The sequence below is a fragment of the Harpia harpyja genome, chromosome 8 (assembly GCF_026419915.1).
Source record: "Harpia harpyja isolate bHarHar1 chromosome 8, bHarHar1 primary haplotype, whole genome shotgun sequence".
In the NCBI taxonomy this organism is placed as follows: Eukaryota; Metazoa; Chordata; class Aves; order Accipitriformes; family Accipitridae; genus Harpia; species Harpia harpyja.
The window spans coordinates 44,307,591-44,328,836 of record NC_068947.1 but is presented as its reverse complement, the minus strand read 5'-3'; the positions used below and the strand labels follow the sequence as shown (position 1 = coordinate 44,328,836).

Here is a 21,246-nt window from a genome sequence, read left to right as displayed (position 1 = left end):
TGAGCTATGAACAATTCTGTTAAAAAGCACTAAACCCGAGGCTAAGGGAAAGAATGATTAAACACAAACACACAAAATTAAAAGAATGACTCCATTACCAGGTTTGGTGTGTGGCACTCTTGGTTTTTCAGATGTTTTTGGTTTGGTATGAATGAACTGTTTTTCCGTTGGAGCTGAAATAAAAACAAACAGCACCCGGAACAATAATTGAAAAAACACACTGCTTTCATAGTACACAAGGAACAGAAGTATGATCTGATCTGTAATAAGGCAAGTTATGTAAGGGTAAAGCTGAAAATCAATCAGTTGGAATTCCTGCAAAGAAAGGAAAACAAATTAAATAGCTGCTGACACAGATTTCCCCAAAATTATATACAAATTTGTAGCTTTGGATGAAACAGTGAAGAAGTGAACAGCATACAGTAAAGTAATGGGACAAAAATAGACAGTAGTAGCCTACATCTTCCACATCTGCCATACACGAGTATCTGAGGACAAGATATATTTTTGAGTGGACCCTTCGTATCAGACTTCATTTATAAATGAACTTCTTTGTTCTTATGTGGGAAATATTCAATCTTCCTATCTCCATACTGTTCAGTTAAAAATTCTTGCCACGTAGGAATCATTTACTAGAAAAGGTTATCTTAGCACTTGCTAGTCTGTGATCCACACCAATGTGAGAGGTCCTCAAAATATCTGCCTTAGCCTGTGCATTCTTCATCCCCCTTGCTCTGAAGAACCATTTTCTGCATATGAATATTGCACCAGGTAGCCCCAGATGTGTATGACAGGGCACATCAACTTCATAAGGCTATATAGAGAGATATCAAATGAATACTAACCTGTGTATCAATGCATACAGGGAATATATATTAAAATAGAAACATGATGAAAAGTATTTTTCATTTCCTATTCCTCAGAAAGAAAAAACATAGTTCAAAGATTATTAAATGGCTACTAATACTTCATTAATGATACCATTTCATTCTCAGAAAATTATGGTCAATGTCTGTCTCTGAAACCGAGGGACAGAGAACTGATTATTAACAAAGATTGCTCAAGCAATTCTTCCTGCTGCCCAATACTGCTTGGATTAATTGACCTTATTTGGTCCACATCTGACATGTATGTTAAGAAGAAATAATTCTCAGCTAATGTTTCATATATTTAAGCAAGTCTTCCCAACATGGATGACTCAAAGTTAGCAAAGAAGATGGCTTTAAGAACTAGTATTTGATTTGGAGGATCACATAGCTGGTCTGTTTTGGTGTATGTTTTGCTATAGTTGATACCTTAACATCTTCCTGCAATTTTCTTCTGTAAAATTACACCGTGAGGAGTGAAGCACGAAAGTATTTTAAGATGACAGCATCCATACCTCAGATGCAGAAATTACAGGAATCACTACCTGCTCTTTAAATAAAGTCCCCTTTTACTGGAAAATATATAACATATGAAGGAATTACATCATCCTGCTGGAAAGGCTAGAAGACGAGGAAAAGAACCTTCAAAAGTAAATGAGCTCATGCGTTATTACCCTTATCAAGACCAAAGGGCAAACCAAAGTAACTAGAAGCAGAGCAAAACTTCATTATTAGTTTTTAGCATCATGTAATGAGCTCTAAGAAGATCTTCTCTAACAAGAATGGAAAATAGAGTAATTATTTATGAAATACACATGATTACCCAGTGTTGCCTTTGTTCTTTCAGGAATATGAGGAATCATAGTAGTATCTGGTTCACGGAAGGTTGGAATGATTTCTGTTGGAAAAAATGTTGATAAGTGCTCAGAATAATGAAGACACTCTCCCCTTCTCTCCCTCCCCCATAATAAAACCCCTTCAGCACCGTACTATATATACCAGGAAAGGGATGTTTTAAAACAGCAACGGGCATTTACCCTAGAGATTTATGGTTACAAAGAGTTCTTTTTTTTGTTTGTTTTTAACATCCAGATACTTAAAAAACAACAATAACAACCCTTCAGTGAAATCACTGATTATCTTATAGAGGTCAGTCAGATTTATGATAGGGAGTCTCCTAACTGAAATACAACTGAAGGGAACCCTCAGTCTAATCTGGATGAAAATGTGTATATAAAGGAAAAGCACTGCAACAGCTTTAAGAGGCTTCTCTCCTACATGGTGTAAATAACTGAAGTGCGTTGCTCAGATATAAGCTGTGAATAACTTTTTGTCATTGATTTAAACATATAGGTCACTATTATTTCTTCTTCTGGTAATATCTGCATAATTGTCCTAGTTTCAGCTGGGACAGAGTTAACTGTCTTCCTAGTAGCTGGTACAGTGCTATGTTTTGAGTTCAGTATGTGAAGAATGTTGATAACACTGATGTTTTCAGTTGTTGCTCAGTAGTGTTTAGACTAATGTCAAGGATTTTTCAGCTCCTCATGCCCAGCCAGCAAGAAAGCTGAAGGGGCACAAGAAGTTGGCACAGGACACAGCCAGGGCACCTGACCCAAACTGGGCAACAGGGTATTCCATACCATGTGACATCACATCTAGTATAGGAACTGGGAGTGGGGGCGGGGAATCGCCGCTCGGGGGACTAGCTGAGTGTCAGTCGGCGGGTGGTGAGCAATTGCACTGCGCATAATTTGTACATTCCAATCCTTTCATTATTGCTGTTGTCATTTTATTAGTGTTATCATTATCATTATTAGTTTCTTCTTTTCTGTTCTATGAAACCATTCTTATCTCAACCCGCGGGTTTTGCTTCTTTTTCCTGATTTTCTCCCCCATCCCACTGGGTGGGGGGGAGTGAGCGAGCAGCTGCGTGGTGCTTATTTGCTGGCTGGGGTTAAGCCACGACAATAATATAAAAAAAAAATCCTGAACTGTTGTAGTTTCCATCAGTGGTATGACTTCAGTGCAGCATTGCAGAGGTTTCTTAAGCTAGAATGATACCCAGGTAACAGCAAATGTACTGTTGACAACTCCCCCCACTGCCCACCCTGAAAGCAGTTGCTCAATTATCAACCGCAGCTTGACAAAAGACCAGATAATTTACCAGGCTTGCTGTGTGGAGCATCTGGGATGGGAGCTGCTTTAGGTTTAAAGGGAGTATGTTGTGGTTCTTTAGGAGCTGAAAGAAAAGACCTGTTTTAAGGGTTTATACTCTTCAGAAATTAGACAGGTTTATTGCACAGGCACTGCATGCCTCGTGCTTGCAAAGAAAAACAAGATCCTTACATGAGAGACTGAAAAATTGAGTGACAGATACATACAGGAATTCAAAGAGAAAAGAAAATCATGATGAAAACATGGGTGGAAAATTGATCAAGTAAGGAAAATCTGGAGTCGAGCAACAAAAACTGGAAGAACAGACACAACTGTAGTGGACATGTTTCCATCTGTATTTCAGAGCTCATAACTGCAATACCCGTGGCATGCTTGTCTCTTACAAGTGTCAAAGGAATTACAATGTGTGTGAAAGAAATTTTCTGTGAAGACAACAAAACAGTTAGGAATCTTTCAATACCTGGAACAGAGTAGAATTAAGTTCAATAGGTAGAAAAGAAAACAAATCAAAACCACAAACAGATGACATGTGAAAAACAGACTAGTGATATATATAATCTTTGGTCCGAGGAGCAGCAGGGAAAAAATAATAATGACCAGCCCAAGGTAACATTTTTACCTGTCGCTGTCTTTGGTTGTTCAACTGTAAATGTAGTAGGTGCCAAAACTTCATAAAAACAAGAATGTACACATAATTAGCGGTAAGTACAAGGAAAAGGGTAAAAATACTCCCTTTTATGTGACTGATTTTCTTTTCAAATTGGAACACATTCTTAAATTTGTTTGGTTGGGTTTTTTTAATATTATTTATTGGTGGAATTAGTGAATATACACTCACTCAAAAGGAAGTTCAGCCGATGCTTTCAGAACCATCAGGAGTTACAGAGGTTTGGCAGCTCGCTAGTATGTAAATGCCTATTAAGTACATTTTTAAGGGTCAAATTCTATTAACCGGGCACACAAACATATCAGTGGTTTGAGTTACAGATATTTAGAGTCATACACAAAGGGCCTCAAATATGTTTTTCTCTAAGCATCTTTTGATAGGCACAGAAGAGATGCAATTTCTTCCAAGAACATTCTTATAATGTTTGTACGTTGTCTACCCTGCTATGCATATTATTCACCAATGACAGCTGTCACGTGGCTGAAAAGCATATACAACTGATCAAAACTCAGCCATTAAAAATACAAATCAGCTCTATCTTCCTTTAAACATGTATTTAATGATCATTAGAAAATCTATTTGTTTGTAATATGAAGAGATGTTAATCAACACTTGATTCATTGAGGAAAGACAACTGAAAAGAAACCCTTAATATTCAAGCACAACATAACAACCATGTATTTACCAGGTTTTGTGTGTGGTACATCTGGACTTGGTGATGCTCTGGGCTTGGAAGGGACTCGCCGACTTTCTTTTGGACCTGTGAAGATGAGCAAAGTTTTGAACATGCTATTGAGGAGGATGATTCAACATAAGTCTTTTAATTTTCCAGACAGGAGATTCATTTTCTGTAAAGAAATTTTTTAGGAAATAATTCTTCCATTTGAAAATAATCACAAAGAGATCTCCTGCCAATGAAATCGATATTATGTTAGTGCAGAGACTAAAGACAAAGTGACTGTAACAGTGCAGTGTTGGATTAAATCTCCACTCCTCTCAGCTCTATCAAACAGAGCTTTCTATGGAGTAAACTGCTCTAGTTCTAACAGTTCCCCTAGCTGTGCTTCTCAAGTGTTTCATATTCCAAAAATCTGCTGCTCATTTAAATCAACTTTGCATTAAAAAAAAATCTCCAGCAAAGCAGTCAAAGCAGAAGAAACATGGAAATATACCACTAATTTTAAAACGGTCTGAACTATTTGCAAAGTTTTGGGAACAGGAAAATACTGTAATTTTACACTTGTAAATGAGTAATTAGAAAATACAAATACCTCTGGCACATTATATGGAAATTAAGATGCAAATTTTCCTGTGCACAAGGGCTCAAGGTAAGTGTTAACCCCCACATCCCTACCATTATACAAATTACTGACATGTATAAATATGTAGCTGTTTATCTTGTTCCATGACAGCTATATAGCAAAATTTGATTATGACAGTAAAACACAGCCTATTCAATAAGTATCTGTGTACCTTCAGAGAACTCATAAATTTTGACAATTTTCAAACTGATGTACTTTCATGCACTAAACAGCAAAATATTGATAAGCTTACTCGCTCTAGTTGGAGGAACGTGTGGACTGGGTGATGTTTTCGGTTTGGAAGGCCCGTGACGTGTATCTTTAGGAGCTGAAAGAAAGAAACTGGGTTACACTGTACTAAAATTTTCCGAGGTATCAGTGTCCACTACCACCCATAACAGTCAACAAAAACAGAGCAAAGATTTGAACCAAAGATATTCTATGGAAGCGATGCAAAAGAGTAAGGGTTTTTTTTTTGAACAAAATCAGGCTATAGACAAAAGAAATAATCTTCTGTGACATATCATCAACTAAGCATGGGACAGAATTACTGGTTCTATTTAAGAAGAGGACTTAAAAAAATAAAAGAGGAGGAAAAGAAAATAAGTAGCTTCAAATAGAAAGACACCACTGCTCTGTAATGGAGGTTGTATTGGAATGATTTGCAGTACCAAATTCAAATAATAAAAATGCCTTAGTCAAATGGATCTGCCCCAAGGAATCATATGACCCAAAGATCACTGAAGTGATTCTGTTTGTCAGTGGAATTGAGGTTTGAGTGAAACAGAATTATTTTTCAGACCTCTCTGAAGGACTGAATTTCATTTAGTAAAACTGGAAGAGAAGGAAAGCAGAGAAAGAAAACTTGCAGCATGCAGCTCTGCTCACTCAAACCACATGACTAACTACAACAGTGCCACCTCTACAGTATGACTGAGAACCTGTAGGTTCGGACCCTGTTCTGATCTGCCATCTGCCTCTTATCATTAAATATTGAAGGAAATCGCCCTATGTCATGTGCATAACAACTTGAAAGGCACAGGAATCTTCCTCAATTGTTTTGTAGAAAATAAGAAAAGAGACAGAGAATCTTGACTTAAATTATTAAGGCACATACAAAGAAAGGTGACAAATTTTTGCAGGTCTACTCTTAATGATTTGTGTTGAAGAGGAAAGGCAACATGACTACTCAAGGAAAAGAGTATCATTACCTACTGTTGACTTCGGTTTCTCAGTTCTAAACATAATTGGTTCCAGAGCTGCATTAGCATGATAAAAAACAAATATTACCAAGAACAATCAAAACTTTACAATCACTACCTCCACAATGATCATACCATCCCTGCTGCAGCAAGTAACAGATGGTCACTCCTCCTTGAAACTCAATACATGTCAGAATATTATGCTGCTCAGAATTGCCTCCAGTTCAAGGCAATAGTTCTAATACAGAACAGAGCCCAAATATAAATCTGAAGATTTTGTAGTAAGCCACAAAGAAATTGTGGGTGGTTTTTCACCTTCAACTTTGCACACTTTCCTGACTTATTCCAAGGTTTTGATTCAGACAATAGGTGCAGACTTACTGGGGGGAAAAATGAACCTTAGTTGTCATCTACCTGTCCATTTCTCCAGCAGCACCATCTAATACTGCATATACGTTGGATAGGTGTACTGAGTCTGGCTGGGGTGGAGTTTATTTTCTTCATAGCAGCCCCTGTAGTACTCTGTTTTAGATTCATGACCAGAACAGTGTTAACACTCCAATGTTTTAGCTATTGCTGAACAGTGCTTGTTACAGCATCAAGGACTTTGTTTTTCACTCTGCCCACAAGCAAGTAGGCTGGGGGTGGGCAAGGTGCTAGGAGGGGACACAGCCATGATAGCTGAACCAAACTGACCAAAGGGATATTCCACTTCGTATAATGTCATGCTTAACAACAAAACTTGGGGGTAGTCTTTCCAAAGGACCAAAGGCTCCTAGACTGGCATTGGTCTGCCGGTGGGATGTGATGAGTGGTTGCCTTTGTATCACTTGTTTTTTTCCCCTTTTTATCCTTCACTTATTAAACTGTCTTTATCTTCAAGTATGATTTTTTTTCCTCTCTTTTGCTCTTCTGATTCTCTCCTCCAACCCACTGTGGGGTGGAATGTGCAAGTGGCTAGTTGATGCTTAGTTGCTGGCTGGGGTCAACCCATGACAGTACCTCATGCAATTGCTAGTGTGAGTTGTATAACTTTCTTCCTCCATCCTTAATTAGCCCAGGGTTGTATATTGCTCTATACCAAGCTGTGTAAACAACATTGTAGAAAGTATTACACATTCTTAAATCCCTGAACAACATGTGCAAAAGTGAACTGAAAAGTATAAATAAATGATTGTGCCTGGGAAAGAAGAAACAAGTACACAATTTGAGAAATACAGAAAAAAACCTTTCCTCTTTGCAATGACACCCCTCCTTTTCACCTGTTACTTTCCCAAAACCCAAGCAAATTCACACAGGAAAGACCTATTTTCACTGACAACTGCACAGAAAATGTCCACTGTTGCAGTGACTTAAAATGTAAAAAAGAACTGAAGATAAGAGATTTTAAAATTACCAGGTTGCTTGTAAATTCCACATGTCATGACATGTGATACTGTATTTTATCCCTCAAGGAATGCTCCAGCATATACACCCAAGGGATACATATAAATCTGAAGCTCCACTGATCACGGTAGAATTCATAAGACACACATATCAGTATGATAAGATAAAGAAACAATGTACCTACCAGGTTTGGTTTGTGGCACCTCTGAGCTTGGTGATGTTCTAGGTTTGGAAGGAACACGCAGTGTTTCTTTTGGAACTGAAAAAATAATAAAATGCAACTATTAAAATCTTTCAAGAACTGAGACTGACAGAAGGCATAATATTAAAAAAGAACAAATGCCTTTGGGACCTTCTGGAAATACAAAATGCTTGTATGAGTAATGGAGAAGTACGAATGTCTGGTATACAAAGACATAGTGCTGATGGAGAACCTCTGTAACAGGATAACATAAAGCAAGGCCAGTGTGGATGGACTAGTATAAAAGATGAAGCAGCACATGACAGAAACTTAGTATAGAGGCACGTAGTCAAAGGTAGATCATGGTGCTTCCATTCACTTTACAGAACATATTTGCGTGAGAAAGGCCAAACAAGATGACTATGAATTGTTAGTGTAAAATTACAAAAAAAAGGTACAGAAGGACTAAATTTAATAGTAAAAAATTAAGACAGTGGAGTACAATGAAGATGTACGTGTGATGCTTGGTGTATATTGAGAAAAAAGCTAAATGTGATGGTCCCTGTAGGTAAAACTGTTACCTATTGTTGGTTTTAGTTGATCAGTTCTAAGTGTTACAGATTCCAGGACTGTATCAGAAAAAAAACATAAAAGCTATTATGAAAATTGAAGAGAATAATTCCACTTACAGTTAGTATTACTTGTCTAGGAACTGCATTTTGAATTATATACTTTTTATACTACCTCATATAAAACCTGTTATATTAAACGAAGTCTCTGAGAAAGCAGTGTAAGCTATAACATAACATGAGCTTAGTTCTCCCATGGGCTTCAACAAGATATCCAAATATGTATCACTCCCTTATTGAGAAAATGGATTTTTAGGGACACAAATCTCTTCCCTTTGTGGTGTATTTCAAATGCAGTTTATATATACAATTGGCATCAGAGACCACAAGATTGTTTTCTGGATGCTATATTATTAAAGAGCATTACGGTGTATTGCATTGCATGATCACATGCTTCAGCTCAGAACTGGTATGGATCTAAAATAAAACTGGGTATTTATGGGGCATAAGGATGTGAAATTGATGCTACTTTCTTGCATTTTTTACATTAGAAACAGGCACAATAGATATGGTGGTATCCCTCTCTGTGTCAATTCTTCCGTATGGGCAAAAAAAAAGAATTTTGTTTGGATCTTTTAAGACAATCACAAGGTAAGTGGATGATGCTGTAAAAAAAGTTCTGTATATTATAGATTCTTGAAGAAACAGTAACTTTTGGGTTTGGTGGGGTTTTTTTTGTTTTTTTTTTTAGAAACACAGAACAGTACAAACTTGTAACATTTGTGTGACAAAACCATTTTTGGAGAAGGCCAGACTACCATAATAATGAAAAATGACCACAGAGGTAAAAACTGAGTTTATGAGAAGCTGCATTTTAAGTTGTAGTTCGGAAACAGTGTTTTACAATCGGCTGCCATGGTTAAAAAATTATGAAAGAACAAGGATTTTGACTGTTTTAAACATGAGGAAATCATATTTAATAGATAACATCAGCTTTCAAAAATATTGCTCCATGTCTACAAGTTAAAGATCTTCAGTAAAGTGATTATCAGGAAATTTTTCACATTTACCAAAAGATAACATATGCTGATATTTGATACTCTTGTAATTTTCTGTTGATATTACCAACTGGATAGCAGAAGACAGAGAGTAATTTTTTCTGCCTACCGCTGAATTCAACTGCATTCATGTTTAATGACATAGTAGAAAAATCCAGTATTTTGGAATACGTCATAAATGATCATTACCGCTAATAAATATTATTATTTATAAACAAATAGTAACTATGCACTGGGTAATTTACTCATTCATGCAGGAAATAATAATGTCATGAAATTAAGTAATTGTGACTTAAAAGGGAAATGTATTTATTCTAACAATGCAAAGCAATGTGAGAAAGAATTGTACCACCTAAGTAGCCATAATACATACTTTAATTGCTAGGTATTTGCTTTAGTTATCACTGTAATCTGAGTTTACCAACAATTTTCTCATCCTGCTGCCATGAAGTAGCAGAGATTTTTTCTTTTGCATAATGAAAAATACCTAGTGAATGTTACTACTCCTGAAAACTGCAAATAAATCACTGAAAACACAGCAGAACAGAACCCCATTATGTTTTAACTGGCTCAGATAACTACACAGCTGCTCAGAAATATGTTTCAATCCAATATAAACTGTATTAGAAATAATCACACAAAGCAGTTTACCATCTTTGGCTTGTGGGATATGAGGTTTAGGTGAAGTTTTAGGTTTAGAAGGAATACGTTGAGTCTCCTGTGGAGCTGGAAGAGAAAATATGGGTAATAAGTCGGTTAAATTGCACAGCAATTAGTACCTGATATTAAGCTGAACACACAAACACAGAAACCTCACACCTGCAACAGAGGAAAAAAGTCTCTTTACAGGAAGTAGGAAAGAAAGTCAGGTAATATTCTCCGCGTGTTTACAAGAAGCTAAACAAGAGAGTGGAATTTTAGTCATTTATGAAGCTCAGGTTTTATTTTTTTCATAAAAAGCTGGGACGAGGACAGAGAAGCATAATTATGAGAAAGACGATTCAGAGTTGGCAGCATCGTATTCTTAAAAAAAAAGGAGACATTCCAACTGTGAAGAGAGCAATACAGCCAACTGTCACGAATGCCAAGCAAGAGAATTACCTAGAAGAAAAATGAATTGTAATGAAACAATCCTAAGGCATAAGATTATTAACTTCAGTGATGCTTTCTGTGCTGAAAAAAGCAAACATGACAGCTTGCCAAGGAAATATCATTACCTATCGTTGACTTTGGTGGTTCAATTCTAAGTGTAATAGGTTCCAAGACTGCAACAGAAACAGTGTGACAAGGTAAGTATGGAACATAGTCCAAAAAACTTAAAATTGCTCCACTGCGAAGTATAAAAACAGGTGCTAATACTACACCACAGTAATGCGGACCTTCAAATTAACTTTTACTTTTTAAAACCATGGACAATTAGACTTCCTAATAACACAGGCTCAATAAGAAAAATATAATTGCACAAACTTCAACGGAAGCAAGAATATGTTGATAGAAACCAGTAAATCCTAGAACAAGCAAGGGAAAAGATCACACAGCTTGACTCGGAGACAGCAAGGGCCTCTTGGTATACAAAAACATCAGGTATCCCCAAACTGAAGTCTGCTACTACTTGAAAGTGGCATGCTGACCATGATGAAACAGTTGAATTTTTCCTCTAAGGTGAGCAGTCAAGCACAGGACTAAAAGGCTGCTATTAGTACAGCTACATAATTATCTGAAAAAACTTATTTTGATAAAGGCTCTTAAGTTTTTTCTCATTATATCCTCTTCTAATTTGGATCACAAAACCAATACATCATGTCCTTTTCCTCGTCACAAATTATGACAACTTGGGGGGAAAGAAAAAAAAGAAGACGACAAAAAAAAATCACAATCCTGAATTATGAAATGGCAGAATCTATAAGAATTTCCTGGCAGTACAGAAAATATATTAAAATAATATAAATTGATAAACTCTCCCCTCTCAGGGCAGTAACAACTAAAGTAACATATAACATACAGACATACACACCTAAAGATAGAAGCTTTTCTACAACCTATACTCACTTATCTCTCAAACTCTCTTACACATCTACCTATTTTAAAAATGGGATTTACAATAAATAAAACTATAAAACTTTGTTTCCAATTGACGCTTTTGATACTACAGTATTTCTTACACTTCTATTAACATTCGCAGTATAATATAGCCTAGTACTAATATTGCTGCAAATGAGAAAAAAAGCCAAAACAACCAGCATTAACTTCTTTCTGTTGACAATGGCTGGGTACTGTATAGCAAACTTAAAACTAGTTACTAATCTTTCTAATGTGCTTACTACATATCCCTGGTTTGCAATGACTGCCATTATTCAAGCTCATCAATTACCTTCAGAATTCAAACTCAAAGTCTTCTTCTACAAAACACTCATTTTATTTTCAGGTTGCCTTCGAAAAAATCAGAGAGTTCTTAAAAAGAGAAAAAACCTTCAGATATTCAGAATAGAATTAAATTCTTTGTTAGGTCTGCAAATTGTTTTCTGAAGCAATTTGGTTTCTCTTTGTATAAATATTATCCCAAAATAATGAACAACTTCCTTCTCCCCTCCTCCAAGAAAAAAAAAAAGTTGACATTTTTCACTTTTTTACTTTCTGCACTAATAGCAAGCCTCAAAGTACACCATTTCAAAAGAAGTGCCCTATCAGATCTAGCTTGAGGTGTTTCGGTCTTAGCAGATGATTTGGGCTTCAAATGTGTGGATTGTGATTTTGAATACTGGAAAAAACTTGGTTTGTAAAAACCAGTATTTAAGCTGAAAGTAAATGGTGTCCCACAGAAGAATCACATTCACATTCAGCAATGAAGAAATGAAGTCTAGGAAATGACCTTCAGTTTGTATCAATGAATGAACACAGAAAAAAACGGTGCTGTAGGTTTAATGCATGAAATATTACTGAATATGGGCAAAACAAGCAGACAGAGCCTTTGAAGAAAAGGGTAACCAAAGAGTAGGATGTTCTTCTACAGCAAAATTAGATTCTAAGAGTTTAGCCAAAAGCTAAAGAAAAGAGCGCTAAGAAACAATGCTAAAAAACCATTGTTATCCGATGTTGAACTTGGCAAATCAAGGTCATTAGAAGAGTTTTGAGAGTACTTTATGAAGTAGAACTTATTGCAGTTGGAACCAGTGAACCGAAGTGATTTGTTGCTAATTAACCAAAACATATCAATTCTATTTAATCAAATTATTTAAGCACAGACTTAAAGCCATCCTCATCCAGTAAAGTATTATATATGTAGTTGACTTCATCCAGGTTTTAAAGAGCAAAGCTATACCTCTGAAAGCATCTTGAAGAGCTTCTCAGAATACAATCTGCATAGTAAATGCAAACAGTGACTCAAATCTTCCTTTGAATTAGATATAACGTTTCAAGGCTTACTGCAAAGGACACCTTTGTTATTAGTCTACATTAAAAACATATTTATTAAATATATCACTAAATATATATTCCCATACCAAAAAAGGTAACTATCATGCACTACTTTTTATAAACTTTCCTCCCCACTAAAACCAGAATTACTTTTTTTTCTTAAATTGAACACAAGTTTCCATGGATTAATTGAAAAGATGCAATACTTTCCATAAATTTGAGAAATTGTCAAGCAATGCCTGGTTATGTGCAACAAAGAACTCCTCCTTCTGCAGAAATTGTTCAGCAGTCTGTAGTTTTAAGATTAAGTATATTATTTTTATATTTCATAAAATCTTTATTATTGCAATAATTCTTCTTTCTTCTTCTAATGTAATTGAAGCTTCTAATCAGATACCTTTCAAGTGATATCCTGTCTTTTAGAAGACACTATCTCCATGCCAGAAACATGGAGGAATAATAAAGCACCAAGACTATACTTCCATTTGTTGGGTTTGGACCACATATGAATAAGCAAAAAGCCTAAAGGAAATAGTGTCTTCAACTGCACATATTAGCAGACCAATGAAAAGAAGAATGACTAAAGACAACTCAATTATTACCCTCTGCAGTCTTTGGACGTTCATATGTGTAGGGACTCCTAGTAGTGACTGACACCGGAATGGTTGCTGCTGGAATAAAGAGAATTTTTTCAGATAAATTCAAGTGCATCTATACCTATTTCTCAACTTCTGGTATGGCTCAGCTGCTCTTGCTTCCCAATTAAAATCCACCTCCTCCCCACTATTCAAATGGAAACACTGAGTCAGTAATAAATTTACTGAATGTTCTTAAGCAACAGTAACTACCCTGTGTGGTCTTTGTTGCTCTTTGAAAAGAAAAGGTGCATTTATGCTACAGGAACACCACTGGCAGAGGAGCTCTCTAAGCCTTCATCTTCCTGTTTTCCTGACAATTTTTTTTTCCTCTTTATGGCTGTAGACCACTGAAAAGAAACAGTTCCAGAGAAATCTTTTTTCTTTGGTAAATCTTTCTATTAATTTTCCTGAGTTTCTTCCACTGTGATGCAAAGGTTAGATGTGAAATATTTCAGGTGTAAATAACTGCAAAGTCACAGAAAATAAGGCTGAAGATCCCAGTAGGTTATCTAGTGCTACAGCACATTAGATAATCAAGTTAAAAACCTTCCCATCTCTACCTAGAGTAATTAATTAGGTTTGAAAGGAAAGAACTCCAAAGACTCTGAAAAATATAAAGAACTTTGAAGACAATGTTGGTAGAATTGTTTAGTATTAGCGTGACTTTACGATTGGAGTCCATTTTCATTCCTAAATATATCTATAATCATTAAGTAATCAATGTGCTTATCCAAACCTTCACACTTCACTTGTTCACTCTGCTTTGATCTCAGCCTATGTTTTATTACCTATACCTCCTGGTGCTCTCTCTCTCTTTATCATGTTGCAGATTTTAATCAGGAAAGAAAAAATGATTGATGAATATTGTACAACGTGCCTCAAACTTTATTTTTGGACATACTGACAAATTGTCATGTTGAAGTTCACAAACATTTTAAGTCACAAGTACACTCATTTTGAGGAAGTTACCTTAAAACTTTTAAATACAATAAAATCTGAGATCTAAAACTTCCCAAACTCCATCAGTTTAGACATAAAATTACTTTATTAATTTAAAAGTCTCTATTTCCTTGCCTGAAGGTTTATGATGAGGGGATTATATCTGGGGGGACTGTGTTTAAGTTTAAAAGACTGAATAAAGGAACTGACATATTTCATTCAGGATTTTAAATCTTCCCTCATTTATTTACTAGCATTTTTTACAGTTAATCATTGATGTATTTGATACTATTGCAACCACTCTAAGAAAGCAAAATACTCCCAAATGTCTTCAGGACAAATAATTTGGGCAATTTTGTAAACTGGTTGCCCAGAGAGGTTGTGGAGTCTCAGTCCCTCGAGATACTAAAAAACTGTCTGGACATAGTCCTGGGCAACCAGCTCTAGGTGGCCCTGCTTGAGCAGGGGGCTTGACCAGATGAACTCCAGAGGTCCCTTCCAACCTCAACCATTCTGTGATTCTGTGAAAGGACACAGCAAATACCCAGCATTGTCATAGGCTATTCTGGATACAAAAAGACTTTAGGTTTGGAAGGAGAAGCTTTACTGGGAACTAAAAAGTTGAAAAAAAATTCTGACAGAGAGCAATTTTGAAGTTTTCCTATGTTCTCTGGGAATTGGATCTCTAAACTAACGTTCTCTGGGTAGGTAATCTCCTCTCAAGACAATCCCCTTTAAGCCATGTTATTGAAAATGATAATGCGTGAAGTGGCTCACGTGAAGTGACAGCACAGTTCTTTTTAAAAAGAAAAAAAAAAAAAAATCCACCCCAGCCAATGCAATCAGCTCTTGCTCCCAACCACAGGGCTCTGGTACTCGTTGAGGTCAAAAGGTGAAGAATGAGAATATACATCAGCTATGGAAAAATCATTCACTAGTAGGATCCCTGTTCTTCACCAAGTTCTTTTCTGAACCGCCACATGTGGAAGTATTGCTCTGTCATGACAAAGATCAGCAGGGAATTCTTACCTATTTAACAACTGGAGACTGCTTTTCTACTCCTGGGAGCACTAAGTACTGCATAACGTATCGTGCCTTAGCACTACACTGTGCTCTACATCTAAGCAGGGAAATACAGTAACAAGCATACTAACCTACAAGTCAGGTACTTTGCCCATTCTTCCAAAACTAACCTAGGGCCGTATATTCATTGCACTGTGTTTTTCTGATTAATCTTAAATCACTTGAATCTGTTTTTTCTTTTTCATTTCTTTGTTTTTTCAAACAAAATTCAACAGTGCCATTCTCCTTCCCAACCTAAAGAGATTCTGGAAGTCTCTGGTAATGATTTCTTCTCAGCCTATTTTAAAAAAGTTCATTAATAGATATATAATTCACATTTCATGTAGACTTTTTTAGACAAAAAGAAAAGGTTGAACTGGGAGATGGATTTCTCAGAATGATGATGAGAGAATAAGATTGGGAGGAAATAAAATGTCTTTCATTTCCTCTGACCTTTCTGAAAGCAGAGCATCTAAATAAAACTCCCAGACAATATAAGAGGACTCTGACATAAAAGTTACTCGTTACTCTTGATATTATTGAACAACTTATCAGATTATTGGGTTGTAAGCACCGAGCAGCCAGGCACCTGAGACTTTGAAGGACAAAAAATAGTAAGACACGCACCAAGTTATCAAGCAGAGTTTTCAAAGGCTGAGAAGGCATGGTTCTCTGGTATGACTATACTTCAGAAAACACATGTTTAGAAGTCCTTCCAGGACCCTCATAGTCCTGGTAAGGGAGAGAAGACTGTAAAAGGAACAACTACATGTATGCACTGATCTATCTAACATTACTCTATCTTATCTTCAGTACTGTATTGAGACTATGGAAATTTACAAGTAGTAGGCAGTTGAGATCCTCCTCTACAAAAGATAAATTCTGTTTATTTTTTTTTAAAACAGTTCTGCAGTTCTCTTGCAAAAGTCCCATATCACACAAATGGAAATGCATGGACGCATATGAAGAACTAGCATTTTGTACTAGAGGCACAAGCGAGTACAAATTTATAATGTATCTACAGGGGTTCATTATAAAGAGCTATTCTTGCACTTTTCTGGAAAGAAAATGTTACAGTGCAGTTGGATGCATGGTAGAAAATTAATTATAATTTCATTTCCTGAAAAATGGAGAGCTTAGTACATTTAGCAGATTAATGCTAACAATAATACAAGTGAGCACAATGGTTGGCCATGATCACATTGGCAACAAGAACTGTTTTTTCATGCAACAGGTTCAATTGCCCAAATATCAAGAAGAATGAAGCTGCAAACTTTCACCTGAATGTACAGTTGGTTGGTTGGAAAACCTGAAGGCTGCTTATGCCTTTTTTTTTTTTTTTTAATGAAGTTTTTTGCTCCACTGCAAAAAGACAAATACTTTACCAGAAAGAGTACAAAAGTCTTATAAAGAATGAGAGCCAAAATTAACTTTCAGGAATTCTCTTTGACCCAAAGTGGATCATTAGTAAGTCAGTGATCAAGTATAAATTTGGCACATATTCATTATTTTGATTCACTGTTAAGGAAAGGTGACAACCACTGTCATGACACAAGTTTCTAATTGAAGCTGAACTCCCAAGTTACGCTGGAGTACAGAGGATATCCTGCTCTTTGACCATTTTGCCACCTACCCAAAACCCAGGTTATCCCCATGCACTGCATCTTTTATGCCTCAAACAATAATTTCTGAACAAGAACATCATCATTTGTCCCATCAGAACAAATGCCAAATTCACAGACACCTACTCAGAGGAAGATCATTACAAGCTTAATTATGACTAAAAACTGTTTCTTAGGATTCCATCAGATTGATCAGTGAAACCAATAGCAGGGAAAGGACAAACAAGAGGCATGCGTACAAATACAGAATCACACCATCTCCTTTGTAGTTATACAGAAACTTATTATACAGCCATTCATTGTGGAGACATCAACATACGGTGTTGATACTGGGAGTCCAAGGGTGTAAAACAATTTTATGCAACAGTTTCCAAATGAGTTGGTTGTTTTCTCTGTCATTTCAAAAAACCCATGCAGAATTCAGATCTATATTCAGATATAGGCACCTACAGCAGAGACAAATGTAATTATTCCAGTAATACAATACTGGATTTCCTACACTAAAAATGTTGTAGGAGCTGTAATCACCATGAAAAACTAATTATGCACACTATTTTGAGACAGTTCCAAGTCATAAATACCATTTAGTTAACAAGCTTCACATGGAATTATTTGGTCTGAAGAGAGTAATTCTTTTTATGAGCAAAAAAATAATTCAAAGAGAATCTGGAAATAATTTAATAATATTGCCTGATTTCTTCCAGGATTAAGTAATATATTCTTACAACATACAATTATGCAATTTTAAGCTTTCTAACTTCATTATAAACCATGTAACACTAGTAATATTTTTGTAACTGTATTCACTTATTCTTCAGGTCCAGAAAATTCCAGGTGCCTTTTATTCTCTGACATACATCATAGACCAAATTAAACCCTGGTTTGAAGGTGGAATTTCATTTGCCATCATAAAATATGCCTTTACTAAATTCCAGAGCAGAATTTCACTCTTATTTCCACAGTTTCAGGTAAGTCTACATATGTATTAACGATCACTGAATCAATACAATTCCCATGGTTCTAGGCAAGATGCTATAACCATCAGCAAAGCAGGAGAATTCGCATTTTTTGGACCCTGTGCTGAACTAAGTTGGAAAACTTGTTATTTTTAAACGAAAAGCAAGAAAACAATTTGTTTCCATGTCAGGCCATGAGAGTTAGTGATTTGGGATATAAAAGTTGAAAGTTTTCTTGCTTTGCTTCAAATTTTTTTGGTTCAATACAAAAATAATATTCCTCAAAGAGCACAGCTCTCCTCAGTGCCTATCTTTCTGATGACTAAGTGCTGAGCTTCACACAGAATAAGTTTAAACTGAAGTATACTACTTAAGTGAGACATTATAACAAATGTTTGCTATGGAAGTTAGTTACCAGGTTTAGTTTGTGGCTTTTTGGGTCTGGCAGATGGTCTAGGTTTAGATGCAGAAGGTGTGAGTTTTGCTTCTTTAGGAGCTGAAAGAAATATACGGGATTATAATATTATCTTTTCCATTGTATCACATAAAAATCACATTCTTCAAGCCTGAAATGAAGCAACGAATGACTACTGGGAACAAAAGCAAATGGCAAAATCAGATTTGCTAAGGCGGCTTCTCAAAAATCTTCCTAACACTTCACTACCCCAGCAAAACACCTGCTTGTTCTTCACTGTAAGGGTCAGTAAGTAAATTCAAAATATGTAATTGTAGCTTACAATCACATCAAAATGTTCCTCTCATTAAGTTAGCAAATTCATTTTTGCAATGTACCCAAGAGGTAAAATAATAATGCTGTTTATCCCTTTGAACTCCAGCTTGATTTTAAGCCAGCAAAAGACATATGTAGACAAAATACGCAAAAATGTCCTTGATTTTCAGCACTGTAAAGAAATTACTGGTAGGGAGCTGGAAAAACATGGAATCATTACTAAAAAATGGAATTGCTTCATAACTGTAGTCACTAAATTCTGTTATTAAAGCATAAGTAGTGTCATCTAAAGGGTAAAAATTAAGAGCAACCAGTCCTAGAAACATTTTTTCCCCTGAACATACATGGGCTGAAACTGTAATTAGCTAAATATGACTGTTAGTCTGACATCAGATGAAGCTTAAGGTGAGTTTCAGGTAGTATAGTCAGTAATTTTGTTCATTTTTATAAAGCAGTGCTGTGAAACTGCTTTCCAAGAAAAAGTTACATAGCAATAGACACAGTGGAAAAGCATATGACATTTATAGAAAGAACGGAGTAGAATAAGATATATGGAGTGACTGAGAAATGTTTTTCAAGCCAAAATGACATTCAGGATTCATAAAAGAACTGTAGAATTAACATGTCCACCTAGTGCCACAGGAATCCTTCACTGAGAGTTCTAGGATTAATGTCCACAATACTAACCTTGCACTTGGCCTTTCAATATTATTTCCAATAGGTTTCTGATGATTTTCTGAGGGTAAAGTGTGTCGGTGTAGAAAAACTCCCAACAAAATCAAGACAATTCCGATGCCCAAAATTTTACTGTACTATAGAATTAGTAAAACTGTATGAAAAAACCCTCAAGTTTCTTTTTCTCCTAAGTTTAGGAAAACATACTTCTGAATGCTTATTTCCTAACTTTTTTCCTCTCTCAGAGACATGTATTAAATATAGTAAAAGCTATGAGATAAAGTAACAGAGTACAAACTGCGGCTTGGACTGCAAAGAATAGTGACCAACAGCTACAGAAACATGTATTACCTAGTGTTGCTTTTGGTTGTTCAACAGTCTGAGAAGTTTTAGGCTCCAAAAGTGGTGGTTTAGGGACTAGAAAAGAAAAATTGAAGGGTAATCAAACAGACCAGTAGATGTATGAGCAGTAGGCCAAAAGCATTATCATTCCAATAGTTCAGGGGATTGGTTGGTTTGTTTTTAAATAGACTAGATAAGCACGCAGCTAAGTCCTGCTCTTATGCATAATACCCTACACTCCTTTTAGTTTTGTTTCCTATGAAACTACACACTGTACACTCCTGGCTATGTGTGAGAGTCCACTTCTAAGGCTCCTTCCCCATATTTATGTTCTCACGACATTTCTAATCCATTGTTTGATTCAATCAACAAATATGTTTCTTTTATGTTATGAGAGAATAGTGAGAAAGGACAGATGTGGGCTTTCACTGAAGAAAAAGACGGCAGTCCATAACAAATACCAGAGAATCTATACCAAAGAGGAAACTTCTAAATGCCAAAATCTTGGTGAAAATCTTAAATCAGAGCCTGCAGTCGACTGTAAGACACGTATAAGACATCAAAGGCAACTCCTGCTTTTTACTGACCTGCCTGTTCATAAGATATGAGAACATAAACATTTTAGGCCTCTAGTAACGCACACCATAATATTTATCGGTCCAGCACCTGAACCACTAAAGGAGGCAAATTCATCTCCCTTAATCCCAGATCAGGAGAAAATGAGTACAGAGATCTATTTTTTGATCAAAAAGCAGAAAAGGAAAAAAGACACAACACAGTGATAATGTTCCCATGGTCAAAGAATGAATCTCATGTGTATATGAAAATTTTCCCTTGGGCTTTGAGAAAGGTCTCCTATTTCCACTACAATGACAATCCTTTCCATTGAGTTCCCTGCAGGAGGACTTATTGATCACGAGTAGTACTTTACTTTCAATCAACAAACTATTGTGACTAGCAAAGATGCCACCTGTGCCATAGCATGTCTGCGTGAAAGGGGAGATGGGGACTTGCAAAAGAGATTATGGAAGTAATAATCATATATATTGTTTATACAAGTGATATAAAAAACCCTGTGCCACCCAGAAGAAGTTTTTTTCCCTTCCAGTCCTTTAAAGAGGTTACAAAACTAGAGATCTTGTTCATATTTTTATCACGACCCAAATGCATAAAACTGATGACCTTAACTCTCATTCCTTTTGTTAGGCAACATCAAATAACCAATTTTAGAATGATGCGTTAGTCAAGATGCTCATGTATTGCATAGCTCCTGCCCTTTTTAGGAAGTTTTGCTTAGGTATTTTTAGTGAACATATGTCTCTGCATACTGACTTATAAAACGGTGTGCACAATTACCAGGTTTCACATGCTGTACTTCTGGGGTAGCAGATGGTTTCAGTTTAGAAGGAGTAAGTGGTATTTCTTTTGGAGCTGAAAGAAAGAGCTCAGTTTGCAATCAA

The 21,246-nt window shown here is 36.0% G+C and overlaps 1 protein-coding gene across 2 annotated transcripts in view; it reads right to left on the bottom strand.

Moving 5' to 3' along the window:
* ABI3BP (ABI family member 3 binding protein) overlaps positions 1-21,246 on the bottom strand; it is a 171,726-nt gene that overhangs the window by 47,781 nt on the left and 102,699 nt on the right. The window contains exons 32-46 of one of the 2 annotated variants that reach the window (XM_052793998.1): positions 21,143-21,217; positions 19,796-19,861; positions 18,455-18,535; positions 13,425-13,493; positions 10,626-10,673; positions 10,060-10,134; positions 8,363-8,410; positions 7,785-7,859; positions 6,224-6,271; positions 5,266-5,340; positions 4,397-4,471; positions 3,664-3,711; positions 3,034-3,108; positions 1,690-1,764; positions 99-173 (exon numbers count right to left, since the gene is read on the bottom strand). In XM_052793998.1, the coding sequence (XP_052649958.1) occupies positions 99-173; positions 1,690-1,764; positions 3,034-3,108; positions 3,664-3,711; positions 4,397-4,471; positions 5,266-5,340; positions 6,224-6,271; positions 7,785-7,859; positions 8,363-8,410; positions 10,060-10,134; positions 10,626-10,673; positions 13,425-13,493; positions 18,455-18,535; positions 19,796-19,861; positions 21,143-21,217 (1,008 nt within the window). The remainder of the gene's footprint in view (positions 1-98; positions 174-1,689; positions 1,765-3,033; positions 3,109-3,663; positions 3,712-4,396; positions 4,472-5,265; positions 5,341-6,223; positions 6,272-7,784; positions 7,860-8,362; positions 8,411-10,059; positions 10,135-10,625; positions 10,674-13,424; positions 13,494-18,454; positions 18,536-19,795; positions 19,862-21,142; positions 21,218-21,246) is intronic. The other variant, XM_052793999.1, reaches the window with a different exon arrangement.